This window comes from Dreissena polymorpha, chromosome 15 (assembly GCF_020536995.1).
Source record: "Dreissena polymorpha isolate Duluth1 chromosome 15, UMN_Dpol_1.0, whole genome shotgun sequence".
NCBI lineage: Eukaryota > Metazoa > Mollusca > Bivalvia > Myida > Dreissenidae > Dreissena > Dreissena polymorpha.
This window is the reverse complement of record NC_068369.1, coordinates 25,467,866-25,481,952: the sequence shown is the minus strand read 5'-3', so window position 1 is coordinate 25,481,952 and position 14,087 is coordinate 25,467,866. Positions and strand designations below refer to the sequence as shown.

The following is a 14,087-nucleotide window of genomic DNA, read 5'->3' as shown; positions in this document are numbered from 1 at the left end:
CAATAGCTTTGATGCTTAAGGAATAAAATGGACCTAAACACAAAACTTAACCAAAATTGTCAATTTTCTAAGTATAAAAAGGGCACATAATTCTGTCAAAATGCATGCCAGAGTTATCTAACTTTGCCTGCTCAGTCCCCTCATGATAGTAAGTAAGTGTACCAAGTTTGAATGCAATAGCATTGATACTTACTGAGAAAAGTGGAACTAAACGCAAAACTTAACCAAAATTTTCAATTTTTTAAGTATAAAAAGGGCACATAATTCTGTCAAAATGCACGCCAGAGTTATCTAACTTTGCCTGCCCAGTCCCCTCATGATAGTAAGTAAGTGTACCAAGTTTGAATGCAATAGCATTGATACTTTCTGAGAAAAGTGGACCTAAACGCAAAACTTAACCGGACGCCGACGCCAACGCCAACGCCAACGCCGACGCCGACGCCAAGGTGATGACAATAGCTCATAATTTTTTTTCAAAAAATAGATGAGCTAAAAATGCTGTCAAACATGAACTTAGCAACTTTAATTCTGTTCTTATAATCATATTTATTAGGGATGCAAGAGGTTAACCTGTTAACCTACCGAAACGACCACTTAACCTGTTATATTTTCGGGAAAAGGTTAACCTGGAAAAAATATTTGATTATGTTTTTTTTCATGGAATAAATCATACGATTTTACTTTTGCGTGAGACATACTGCCAACTTGCGCTGGCTACTAGTTAAAACAACATGTCGCACCATCGACGGTAATAAATAACGTGTCAACAATCAAAGTAATAAAAACAATAAATCAATATCTTTGTGATAACAAATAGGGGGTACGTTTTAATAACTGACACTATTGTTTTGTTTAACTCGCGAAAATTTAACTAGCGAATTGCGGGGAGTCGGAGTAATTAGCGAAGACGTAATTGGCAAGTTTATTGAACTCGCGATAAAAAAAACAGTTGAAACATTGGACGGTGTTTTGTTAACCAATATCCAACACTGATTGCTCGCGAAAATTTTGTGTTAATAAGTAATAATTTTATCAAGAATTGCATACATAGTTAATTTTTTGTCGAGTTGACATCGTTTTTGTTTATCAGAAATCATGATTATTGTTATAATTTACGTCCAAGGATTCCACCATTACCGTCCAATGCAAGTGTTATTTATCAAAGCAAATTATAAACTTATTAAATAATTAAACATATATTAAAAATATTTAAACAAAATAAAGCCTGAAAATTTAGTATTTGTGTAATTGATTAAAATTTGCGCGCTATGGTACGTTAACAAACATACGTAACTATCAGTATTTGAGATCATTATACTTAGCTACTTCGCTATTAAATAAATGTACTGATTAATTGAAAGGGCAAAGCACATTTCTATATTGAGAAAATTTGAGTTTAAAAATTGAAACAGAATGAACAAAGGAACACACCATTTTTGTGAGCGATACGACGCGAACGTAATATAAGCGACCCAACCAAAAACAGTTAATAACACAAAAAAAATGAACATTGTGTAGTTATTTAATTTGTTACTCCTTTGCAGTAACGCAGGAAAATTAAATCAAATATATAGCATACATTTACACAAGAGTTCCGCGGTCGGAGATGACCGCATTGAAGCCGGATTTTTGATTTAAATGACAGGAAAGTACCTTTCGTGTTTTTGTCAATGCAATACTTAAATTACTGAAATATTGTTCAAAGGTCAAAATGAAATGTAAGTACTTTTCAAGGCATGAGCAAACCTTGTGTTATGTTTTGAATGCATGCATAAGAAAGTTATACCATGAAATAAGAATTTTAACATTTTTACATTCAAGGTCACGGTGACCTTGACCTTAAAATGACCAGTGGTCATCTACTAGTTCTGGCCAACCTTCATATCAAGTTTGAAGACTCTAGGTCTAAGCATACCAAAGTATTAACAACTTTAACATATTTACATCCAAGGTCACAGTGACCTCGACCTTCAAATGAATGACCTTGAAATGACCAGTGGTCATCTAAGTGTGCTTGCAAACCTTTACGTCAAGTTTGAGATTCTAGGTCCAAGCATACCAAAGTTACAACAATTTTAACATTTTAACATTTAAGTTCACAGTGACCTTGACCTTCAAATGAATGACATTGAAATGAATGACCTTGAAATGACCAGTGGTCATCTAAGTGTGCTTGCAAACCTTTACGTCAAGTTTGAGATTCTAGGTCCAAGCATACCAAAGTTATAACAATTTTAACATTTTAACATTGAAGGTCACAGTGACCTTGACCTTCAAATGAATGACATTGAAATGAGCAGTGGTGATCTTCTAGTACTGGCCAACCTTTATGTCAAGTTTGAAGACTCTAGGTACAAGCATACCAAAGTTATAACATGGAATAAGAACTTTAACATTTTTACCTACCAAAGTTATAAGAACTTTAACATTTTTACATTCAAGGTCACAGTGACCTTGACCTTAGAATGAATGACCTTGAAATGACCAGTGGTCATCTAAGTGTGCTTGCAAACCTTCATGTCAAGTTTGAAGACTCTATGTCCAAGCATACCAAAGTTATAACAATTTTAACATTTTAACATTTAAGGTCACAGTGACCTTGACCTTCAAATGAATGACATTGAAATGACCAGTGGTCATCTTCTAGTACTGGCCAATCTTTATTTCAAGTTTGAAGACTCTAGGTACAAGCATACCAAAGTTATAACATGAAATAAGAACTTTAACATTTTTACATTCAAGGTCACAGTGACCTTGACCTTCAAATGAATGACCTTGAAATGTCCAGTGGTTACTTACTAGTTCTGGCCAACCTTCATGTCAAGTTTCAAGACTCTAGGTCCAAGCATACCAAAGTTATAACAACTTTAACATTTTTACATTCAAGGTCACAGTGACCTTGACCTTCAAATGAATGACCTTGAAATGTCCAGTGGTTACTTACTAGTTCTGGCCAACCTTCATGTCAAGTTTCAAGACTCTAGGTCCAAGCATACCAAAGTTATAACAACTTTAACATTTTTATATTGAAGGTCACAGTGACCTTCACCTTCAAATGAATGACCTTGAAATGACCAGTGGTCATCTGTTAATCCTGGCCAACCTTCATGTCAAGTTTGAAGACTCTAGGTCCAAGCATACCAAAGTTATACCATGAAATAAGAACTTTAACATTTTTACATTCAAGGTCACAGTGACCTTGACCTTCAAATGAATGACCTTGAAATGACCAGTGGTTACTAACTAGTTATGGCCAACCTTCATGTCAAGTTTCAAGACTCTAGGTCCAAGCATACCAAAGTTATAACAACTTTAACATTTTTTATATTGAAGGTCACAGTGACCTTGACCTTCAAATGAATGACCTTGAAACGACCAGTGGTCATCTGTTAATCCTGGCCAACCTTCATGTCAAGTTTGAAGACTCTAGGTCCAAGCATACCAAAGTTATACCATGAAATAAGAACTTTAACATTTTCGAGCACGCCGCCACCCCGCCCGCCCCCCCCGCCCGCCCGACAACATCAATCTATAAGCCGAGATTTTTTCGAAAAAAATCCGGCTAAAAATTGTTAAAATAAATTGTATAATACATTTTATAACAAAACTGGCATGTTATCAACACAAGCGATTGAAAATTACTTTTGTTTCTACCAAGCGGTGCGAGCGGTATGACATTTTTGACGTACTCTTTAATCATTTTAACTACGCATAAGCGTTACAGTAAACCGGTTATGGATCAAGTTTAACCGGTTAATGATTTTTGTAACCTCTTGCATTCCTAATATTTATGTTTCCCAATGTCATGGTTTATCACGTTATTTTTCCCAATTTCATGGTTTATCGCACTAATTTTCCCAATCCAAATGACACAGGCTGTAACAAAAAAAGAAAAAAAAGTCACTGATAATTCATTATGCTCCAGACAAACATTTACTTTGAAATTAAATAAAGGGATATAATTCAACCACTAAGGTAGATAGAGTTATGGTTCTAAGTCACTGCACTTCTCCTACTTGCCATCTGGTTAAATTTGAAGTTTCAAGGAAATCCCTTCAGTAGATTTAGAGTTATGCTCCGGACAAAAATTTACTTTAAAATTATAAAAAAGGGGTGATAATTCAAAAACTAAGGTAGATAGAGTTATGGTTCGTGGTCACTGCACTTCTCCTAGTTGCCATCTGTTTATATTTCAAGTTTCAAGTAAATCCCTTCAGTAGATTTAGAGTTATGCTCCGGACAAAAATTTACTTTAAAATCATATAAAAGGGGAGATAATTAAAAAACTAAGGTAGATAGAGTTGTGGTTCTTGGTCACTGCACTTCTCCTAGTTGCCATCTGTTTCTATTACAAGTTTCAAGTAATTCCCTTTAGTATATTAAGAGTTATGCTCCGGACAAAAATTTACTTTAAAGTTACATAAAAGGGGAGATAATTCAAAAACTAAGATAGATAGAGTTATGGTTCTTGGTCACTGCACTTCTCCTAGTTGCCAGTTGTTTATTTTCTAAGTTTAAAGTAAATCCATTGAATAGATTTGGAGTTATGCTCCGCACAAAGTTTTAGCCGGACGGACAGGACCAATTACTATATCCCCTCCAAAAAATTTTCAGTGCAGATAAAAAAATACCAAAAAGCTGAAATTGTCTTGTGGAACACCACCTTATGCACATGCATTAAGCAACCTTTTCCTTGAGCTCGGCTCATTTGCCACAGCTTTTTATGTTTTATAATGGCTTTTCTATATGTGAAGCATAATCAGGGCTCGCACTGTCGTTCGCCATTTGCGAAAAATATTGAGAATTTGGCTCAAGAAAGCATTGAATGTATTGATAATCAGAAATGTCTATTTGTTGTGACCCAAGAATTAAGTCCTACCTTTGTTAATTTTGTCATAAGACCCTTGATAAAGCAAGGCTCCAAACCCCAAATCAATCCTTATTTAAGGGAATAATTGCATATTCATCATGGCTACCTGACAGTTGGGATCCATTTCGGAGGCAAATATCCTGCTATCTGTAACAGCACTGCAATGATTCTGCTGTCCTGAAACGTAACATAACATATACCTTGTGATTCTACCTATTCAGAATACGTTAGATTCTTGTCATCTCAGGTGAGCTCTTAAGGGCCATTGGACACAAACACACTTTATAAGTATAACCTATTGCCTCTTTATAAAAAAGAAAAGCTGTGTTTGTGAAACACTATGTTGCTACTGCACTTTGACGATGCAGAGCAGCTATATCCCAATTGATAATTCCAGAAAAGTGCTATTTAAGGGAAAATTTCTAAGTACATGTACAAGACCCATAATTTTGTGAAAAAATCAATGGACCGAACGAAACTCAAACTTGATGTGTAAGTCATGTCTGTCTCAAACACCAAAATTCAGGTAAATATTGAAAAGCGTTAAGAAAAACTAATGAAACCGATACCAGATGGACAGACAAACAGTGTGACTGCTTTATGCCACCTTACTGGTGGCATAACAATTATTTGAGGATTATACCTCGTTGCTTGAGGGCCAGAAGTGATAATCGGCCCTGGAGTGAATAAGCGCCCTCAGGCCTACGCCAGAAGTGATAATCGGCCCACAGAGTGCTTTTTTGAACTTGTGTATGTTCGGTATAGATTTGTGATGCATTAACTTTGAATAATATTTTTATATGAAAAAGGTACATAAAATTGAAAAGATATCTATTACACTGTAGATCGTCAAGAGGCCTTTTTAAATGCAAAACCTTGAAAATGTTGAAATATTGCACATCACACAGACACAAAATATTGATTGCATTTTTTTCATTGCTTGAAAAAAACTACCTCCATTTCACAACTAACAAATGTCTTTTCATTTAAAGATGGGTTTTCATTGTATGTTTCTGTAAATTTGAGAATTAATTAATATTCACTGATTCACGCTTTATTGTGAGATTTTTTAACGAATGGAAAATATGGTCATTGTCTGATCGTATACTACTTAAATGTACCCCAGGATCTCTTAAGTTTACTTAAACGTACCCCGGGTACGGAAAATAAAATAACATGTATCAGCCAATTAAGACTGTACCTGAGTTTTATTCCCACCCAAAGTCTGATGTTGTAAAATGTGCTTCAGAATACAAAACAAAATTGTCTTTGAACCAAATCAGCCTCAACATTTCAGTAGTACCCGAGCCGACAGTGACCAATCTAGCAAAAATATGTTGAAAAACATATATAACCTAATCACCCTGTAGATTTCTCCATGTAGTTTAAAATCTGTTGGTCCTTCAACTAACCTATGCTGTGTATTAATGTATCTAAAAACAATATGTGGCACCTGTAGTGAATAAATAAATATTTGTATATAAGGATAACGCCTACTGTGAAACGATTATATATCGTAAGGCATTAATTTTTGTATATTTCGTCAGTCGACTGATTGACAAATTCAAGATCCTAACGAACAATTATGTCCAATATTTGAACAAATTAAGACTGAATTCCCAAAGGCATGAGGCACTAAAATCCAAACGTAATCCACGCATACATACTCCGTCTGTTACGTAATCAAGATAAATCCGGTTTTGACACAAAAGGGTGTAGATTACACTGTGTACTTAACTGACACGTGACTCTGCTCTAAAACGCGAAAGCAGTACAGCTGTATCGACTGCGTTGACTTCGTTTAGGTAGAATTGTAATGATAAGGGCTAATTGTTAATAACTTTATTACCCATTGTGTGTATTGTGTTTTTCAGTGTTGTTGCAGAAGATTATACAGCCGCCACGCACCGGATTAGATCCGGATCAAAGACAATAAACAAAATTAAAAGATGGTGATGTATATACTTACCGTATACATTCTCCTCATTGATTACAAATAAATACAGAACATTTTGATTTGTGTTTGGTTGTTTGCGTTTAACTACAATACAAGTGTAAAAATAGCTTGTGCTTCGTTTTATGGGCTACCGATCTTTTTAATCATTGACATCTTTTACAAGTTTTACGATACATGTTTCAAATAATTTTTACTTGTAGCAATTGAAAACGTAACAGGTAAAGAGAAATTATCAATCATGACGATAAGTTCCATCCAAAAGTAGGGAAATTGTTTTCAAAAATTGACTTTTATTTTTGCGCGATTTCCATGAAATCCCCAGAAAGCACGTATTTCGGATGACTGAGTATGACGCAATAAAACATTGCTTTGTATCCTATTGCATTCAATCTAATTTAAACTCACTCGTCCATTGGTTGTTACAATTAAATCTGAACTTTGCCCTATGAAACCGCTGTCCCATAATGCACTGTTAATTTTACACTTCCGAAAATTATTATACTTAAAGTGATCAAATATTCTTGATGCAAAACTCTTGAAACTTTGTTAAAAACTGACCAAACAGTTTGCTAACACTACTTTTAACAAATAATCTATACATCTACTCTAATTTGCGCCGATAAAGGTAAGATTGTTATTAGTTTGGCCATTATAATAAATGAACAGGACAAATTGGCAACTGGCTTCACTGTTTCAAACCCGGGTTACAAACACTCGTTTACGGTTATTTGGTCCCACTAATCCGCTAATCATAATAATGATACACTAATGGGGGCAAATTACTGGTCACTGATAACAAAAGACTAGTATATTCCCATGTGACAAACAGGCCCCACCTCCTGCAAGTGTCCTCCCTCTTTCCCCACTACGACTTTTTCGCAACCGCGATATATTTCGGACAAACAAATCGGATATTGACTGAAGCATTGTTTTTTCAAAGTAAGGAATTGGTGAATTTAAGTGCTGATGAGAAACGTCATTTTTATACAAGAGCACCGCCTTGCGGGTGCAGACCGCTCATCTGTTATCTTTTTAAAGGTGATTGGACTCTCAATTTCAATCACAAAGGAGGGAGGGGTGGAGTGAAGAGGGGTGTATAGTGTGGGGGTGTGGACATTTATAACATTATCTTCCAAAAATGCGGAAAAAAAAATATGAAAAAAATAAAAATAAAAAAAATCGGGGGGGGGGGGGGATTCTTCGGTGCGATGGTTGGACGGTATTTCAAAAATAAAATAATAAAAATAAATATTTGTGTTTTTTAACCGTTTCAAAAAAAATAATTTGGGGGTGGGTGGGGGGTATAGTGTGAGGGTGTGGTGGTCATTTGTGAGAGGATCTTAAAAAAAAATAAAAAATTAGGGGGGGAATTTGGACTGAGTCAATTGTGGTATGTCAGGTAAGAGTTGTTTTGTCAAAGTATCAATCAAATCTAATCATAAATAAAGAAGTTATGGCAATTTTAGCAAAATTTAATAATTTGACCTTGAGAGTCAAGGTTATTCAAAGGTCAAGGTAAAATTCAACTTGCCAGGTACAGTAACCTCATGATAGCATGAAAGTATTTGAAGTTTGAAAGCAATAGCCTTGATACTTTAGAAGTAAAGTGGATCGAAACACAAAATTTAACCATATATTCAAAGTTACTAAGTCAAAAAAGGGCCGTAATTCTGTAAAAATGACAACCAGAGTTATGCAAATTGTCCTTTTACTGTACCCTTATGATAGTTTGCGAGTGTTCCAAGTATGATAGCAATATCTATGATACTTTAGGGGTAAAGTGTACCAAAACACAAAACTTAACCAAATTTTCAATTTTCTAAGTATAAAGGTCCCATAATTCAGTCTAAATGCCAGTCAGAGTTACATAACTTTGCCTGCACAGTCCCCTTATGATAGTTAATAGGTGTTGCAAGTATGAAAGCAATAGCTTTGATACTGTAGGAATAAAGTGGACCTAAACACAAAACTTAACCAAATTTTCAATTTTCTAAGTATAAAAAGGGCACATAATTCTGTCAAAATGCCAGTCAGAGTTACATAACTTTGACTGCACAGTCCCCTTATGATAGTTAGTAAGTGTTGCAAGTATGAAAGCAATAGCTTTGATACTTAAGGAATAAAATGGACCTAAACACAAAACTTAACCAAAATTTTCAATTTTCTAAGTATAAAAAGGGCACATAATTCTGTCAAAATGCACGCCAGAGTTATCTAACTTTGCCTGCCCAGTCCCCTCATGATAGTGTGTAAGTGTACCAAGTTTGAATGCAATAGCATAAATACTTTCTGAGAAAAGTGGACCTAAACGCAAAACTTAACCGGACGCCGACGCCAAGGTGATGACAATAGCTCTTTTTTTTTTTTTTTTAAATTGATGAGCTAAAAAATGACGAAATTTCGTGCTGGCGAAAATAAATGATTTCAAAGTATTACATGTGACTCACTGAAAATGCCTTGAACATTTCTGGCAAAGCATAGGTGAATCTCTTCATCAGGACTTTCTTCAAATCTGCATTCGATGCCTGGAACAAAGACAGTATTCTATAGAATATTAGTTTATATTTTATAAAAATGTTCACTGTTTTCTATTTTTTATAAGGTTCTATGAGACTTAATGGATGTTTACTCTTTTTTTAAAGTCATTTAGTCGCGTGATACCCGATATTAGTCCAGTCAGATAAGCTCAGCACATTCTTACAGTCTAATCAGGAGCTAGTCTAATCAGGAGCCAGTCTTATCAGGAGCCAGTTGGTGCTTTTAATTCACCCAAGGTTTTGTGGTCTCATAAAAGAACAGTGTAGAACAAGTAAAAGACCCATTTAAGCATTTTCCTCACTGTTGTCAACATTGCTTTTGCGCGACGCATTTTATTTTACTGTTATTATACAAATTATTTTGATTGCTTTTCGGACAGTTTTTACTTCTTACAAAATACTCATTATAGTGCTATTGTACTTATCATGGACCACTCTACAAAGGAGGAGGATATTAACCCTTAAAGCGCTGGAGCTGAATTTAAAAGGCCTTTGCAAACAGTTTGGATCCAGATGAGACGCCACAGAACGTGGCGTCTCATCTGGATCCAAACTGTTTGCTATTCTGATAGTATTCTTTGAAAAAAATGAAGAAAATGCTTATTTTACAAATTCAGCAGACGACATTTTATCAGACGACAAATTTCCCAGCATGCAAAGGGTTAAATATGCCTTATTCTTGAAAAATTGGGCTTAATGCATGTGCACAAAGTGTGGTCCCAGTGCAGCATGTGTGAACAGTCCGCACAGGCTTATCACGGACAAAATTGTCCTCAGTTATGGAATGTTCTGGTGAAAGGAAGTCTCTTCTGAACAAACATCCATTTTTAGGTGGAAAGTGTCATCTCACAATGCTCAGGCTTATCTGGTATGACACTACTTGCATGAATTAAGCCCAGATTTCCCAAAATGAGGCTAAAATGTAAAGAATGAGAAATAGGGTCCCATCCAGCCCTGAAGACTGTGACCACACCATGTTGAGCTGATCAAAGGTCCACAGGACCAAATATACATTACAAGCTTAAAGTGTTGTCCCTGATTAGCCTGTGCAGACTGCAGAGGCTAATGTGGGACAACACTTGACGCACATGCACAAAGCCAAGGGACCAACCTTGTTAAGTTGCTCCTCATTAAAGGTCCACAAGACACAGATGACTTCACACAGGCCAAGCATGACTGGCACATTGCTCAGTCTAATGGCATCATCATCATCAGCATCATCACCAGCAACATTTGTAGTAGTATTGTTGATAGACCCAGAGAGTTCAAGGTTGTTCTCATCATCAGGATCTGTCTGATTGACTTGATCACCCGACTGCAAATTACGTAGATGAAAGTACAGTGGTCATAGTACTAAGCAAATATGTAAAATGTAGCCTTATTATACTAAGGTAAAAGCATATATATGACAAATAATACAATTTAGTCTCGCTCCTGGATAAAGGGGGCTTAATGCATGTGTGTAACATGTTGTTCCAGACTTGCATGTGAAGGCCCCAGAGGTAAATCAGGGACAACACTTTCCACCTAAACTGGATTTTTGCTTAGAAGGCTTATCCTTTAAAATAAAAAATACAATAAAAGCTGAGTCATTCCTGGTTAGCCTGTGCAGAAAGCACAGGCTAATTTTGGACAACACTATATGAACATGCATTAAGCCCAGTTTTCCCAGAATTAGGCTCATTTACAAGAAACACTTAAAAGAAAGGCAGCCGAATGGAAGACTACTTTAGACAGTTACTTGATTAACTGATTGCTAGTCAGAAGAAACTAAACATGAACATAAAAACCCATACTACCTGTTCACTTTCTGTTTGCCCTCCCACATTCTTGATAGCCTGCAGAATTGTTTTGCAAAGGATGTTGATGTACTCCACTGTAATTGAAAAACTTAATGATTTCTTCACATAACACTTAAGAAAGGTATGAGCTGCATTCTGGGACAACTGGGCCTAATGCATATGTGAAAATTGTCATCCCAGATTAGCCTGTGCAGTCTGCACAGGCTAATCAGGTACAACACTTTCCAGTTAACTGGATTTTTTTACGTCAAAAGAAAGTCTTTTCTAAGTGAAAATCCAGTTAAGGCAAACTGCACAGGCTAATCAGGGATGACACTTCAGGCACATGACTGCACAGGCTAATCAGGGATGACACTTAAGGCACATGACTGCACAGGCTAATCAGGGATGACACTTCAGGCACATGACTGCACAGGCTAATCAGGGATGACACTTCAGGCACATGACTGCACAGGCTAATCAGGGATGACACTTCAGACACATGACTGCACAGGCTAATCAGGGATGACACTTCAGGCACATGACTGCACAGGCTAATCAGGGATGACACTTAAGACACATGACTGCACAGGCTAATCAGGGATGACACTTCAGGCACATGACTGCACAGGCTAATCAGGGATGACACTTAAGACACATGACTGCACAGGCTAATCAGGGATGACACTTAAGGCACATGACTGCACAGGCTAATCAGGGATGACACTTAAGACACATGACTGCACAGGCTAATCAGGGATGACACTTAAGACACATGACTGCACAGGCTAATCAGGGATGACACTTAAGACACATGACTGCACAGGCTAATCAGGGATGACACTTCAGACACATGACTGCACAGGCTAATCAGGGATGACACTTCAGGCACATGACTGCACAGGCTAATCAGGGATGACACTTAAGACACATGACTGCACAGGCTAATCAGGGATGACACTTCAGGCACATGACTGCACAGGCTAATCAGGGATGACACTTAAGCTACATGACTGCACAGGCTAATCAGGGATGACACTTAAGGCACATGACTGCACAGGCTAATCAGGGATGACACTTTAGGCACATGACTGCACAGGCTAATCAGGGATGACACTTAAGGCACATGACTGCACAGGCTAATCAGGGATGACACTTAAGGCACATGACTGCACAGGCTAATCAGGGATGACACTTCAGACACATGACTGCACAGGCTAATCAGGATGACACTTAAGGCACATGACTGCACAGGCTAATCAGGGATGACACTTAAGGCACATGACTGCACAGGCTAATCAGGGATGACACTTAAGACACATGACTGCACAGGCTAATCAGGGATGACACTTAAGCTACATGACTGCACAGGCTAATCAGGGATGACACTTAAGGCACATGACTGCACAGGCTAATCAGGGATGACACTTAAGGCACATGACTGCACAGGCTAATCAGGGATGACAATTAAGGCACATGACTGCACAGGCTAATCAGGGATGACACTTAAGGCACATGACTGCACAGGCTAATCAGGATGACACTTAAGACACATGACTGCACAGGCTAATCAGGGATGACACTTCAGACACATGACTGCACAGGCTAATCAGGATGACACTTAAGGCACATGACTGCACAGGCTAATCAGGGATGACACTTCAGACACATGACTGCACAGGCTAATCAGGGATGACACTTAAGGCACATGACTGCACAGGCTAATCAGAGATGACACTTAAGGCACATGACTGCACAGGCTAATCAGGGATGACACTTAAGGCACATGACTGCACAGGCTAATCAGGGATGACACTTAAGGCACATGACTGCACAGGCTAATCAGGGATGACACTTAAGACACATGACTGCACAGGCTAATCAGGGATGACACTTAAGGCACATGACTGCACAGGCTAATCAGGGATGACACTTAAGACACATGACTGCACAGGCTAATCAGGGATGACACTTCAGACACATGACTGCACAGGCTAATCAGGGATGACACTTAAGGCACATGACTGCACAGGCTAATCAGGATGACACTTAAGGCACATGACTGCACAGGCTAATCAGGGATGACACTTCAGGCACATGACTGCACAGGCTAATCAGGGATGACACTTCAGACACATGACTGCACAGGCTAATCAGGGATGACACTTCAGACACATGACTGCACAGGCTAATCAGGGATGACACTTCAGACACATGACTGCACAAGCTAATCAGGGATGACACTTCAGACACATGACTGCACAGGCTAATCAGGGATGACACTTCAGACACATGACTGCACAGGCTAATCAGGGATGACACTTCAGGCACATGACTGCACAGGCTAATCAGGGATGACACTTAAGACACATGACTGCACAGGCTAATCAGGGATGACACTTAAGACACATGACTGCACAGGCTAATCAGGGATGACACTTCAGACACATGACTGCACAGGCTAATCAGGGATGACACTTAAGACACATGACTGCACAGGCTAATCAGGGATGACACTTCAGACACATGACTGCACAGGCTAATCAGGGATGACACTTCAGGCACATGACTGCACAGGCTAATCAGGGATGACACTTAAGACACATGACTGCACAGGCTAATCAGGGATGACACTTCAGGCACATGACTGCACAGGCTAATCAGGGATGACACTTAAGACACATGACTGCACAGGCTAATCAGGGATGACACTTCAGGCACATGACTGCACAGGCTAATCAGGGATGACACTTAAGACACATGACTGCACAGGCTAATCAGGGATGACACTTAAGGCACATGACTGCACAGGCTAATCAGGGATGACACTTAAGGCACATGACTGCACAGGCTAATCAGGGATGACACTTCAGGCACATGACTGCACAGGCTAATCAGGGATGACACTTCAGGCACATGACTGCACAGGCTAATCAGGGATG

The 14,087-nt window shown here is 38.1% G+C and overlaps 1 protein-coding gene and 1 long non-coding RNA gene across 40 annotated transcripts in view; both read right to left on the bottom strand.

Annotated features, from left to right (window-relative positions):
* LOC127859851 (condensin-2 complex subunit G2-like) overlaps nucleotides 1–14,087 on the bottom strand; it is a 104,020-nt gene that overhangs the window by 43,669 nt on the left and 46,264 nt on the right. For all 39 annotated transcript variants that reach the window (XM_052397387.1, XM_052397396.1, XM_052397398.1 and 36 more), the window contains 4 exons: nucleotides 11,164–11,240; nucleotides 10,476–10,679; nucleotides 9,275–9,352; nucleotides 4,977–5,047 (listed from right to left, as the gene is read on the bottom strand). In XM_052397387.1, the coding sequence (XP_052253347.1) occupies nucleotides 4,977–5,047; nucleotides 9,275–9,352; nucleotides 10,476–10,679; nucleotides 11,164–11,240 (430 nt within the window). The remainder of the gene's footprint in view (nucleotides 1–4,976; nucleotides 5,048–9,274; nucleotides 9,353–10,475; nucleotides 10,680–11,163; nucleotides 11,241–14,087) is intronic.
* Nucleotides 1,800–3,482, bottom strand: LOC127859858 (uncharacterized). The gene is made up of 2 exons (XR_008039480.1): nucleotides 3,366–3,482; nucleotides 1,800–3,064 (listed from the first exon to the last, which is right to left on the bottom strand). It is a non-coding gene; the product is annotated as an uncharacterized LOC127859858 (long non-coding RNA).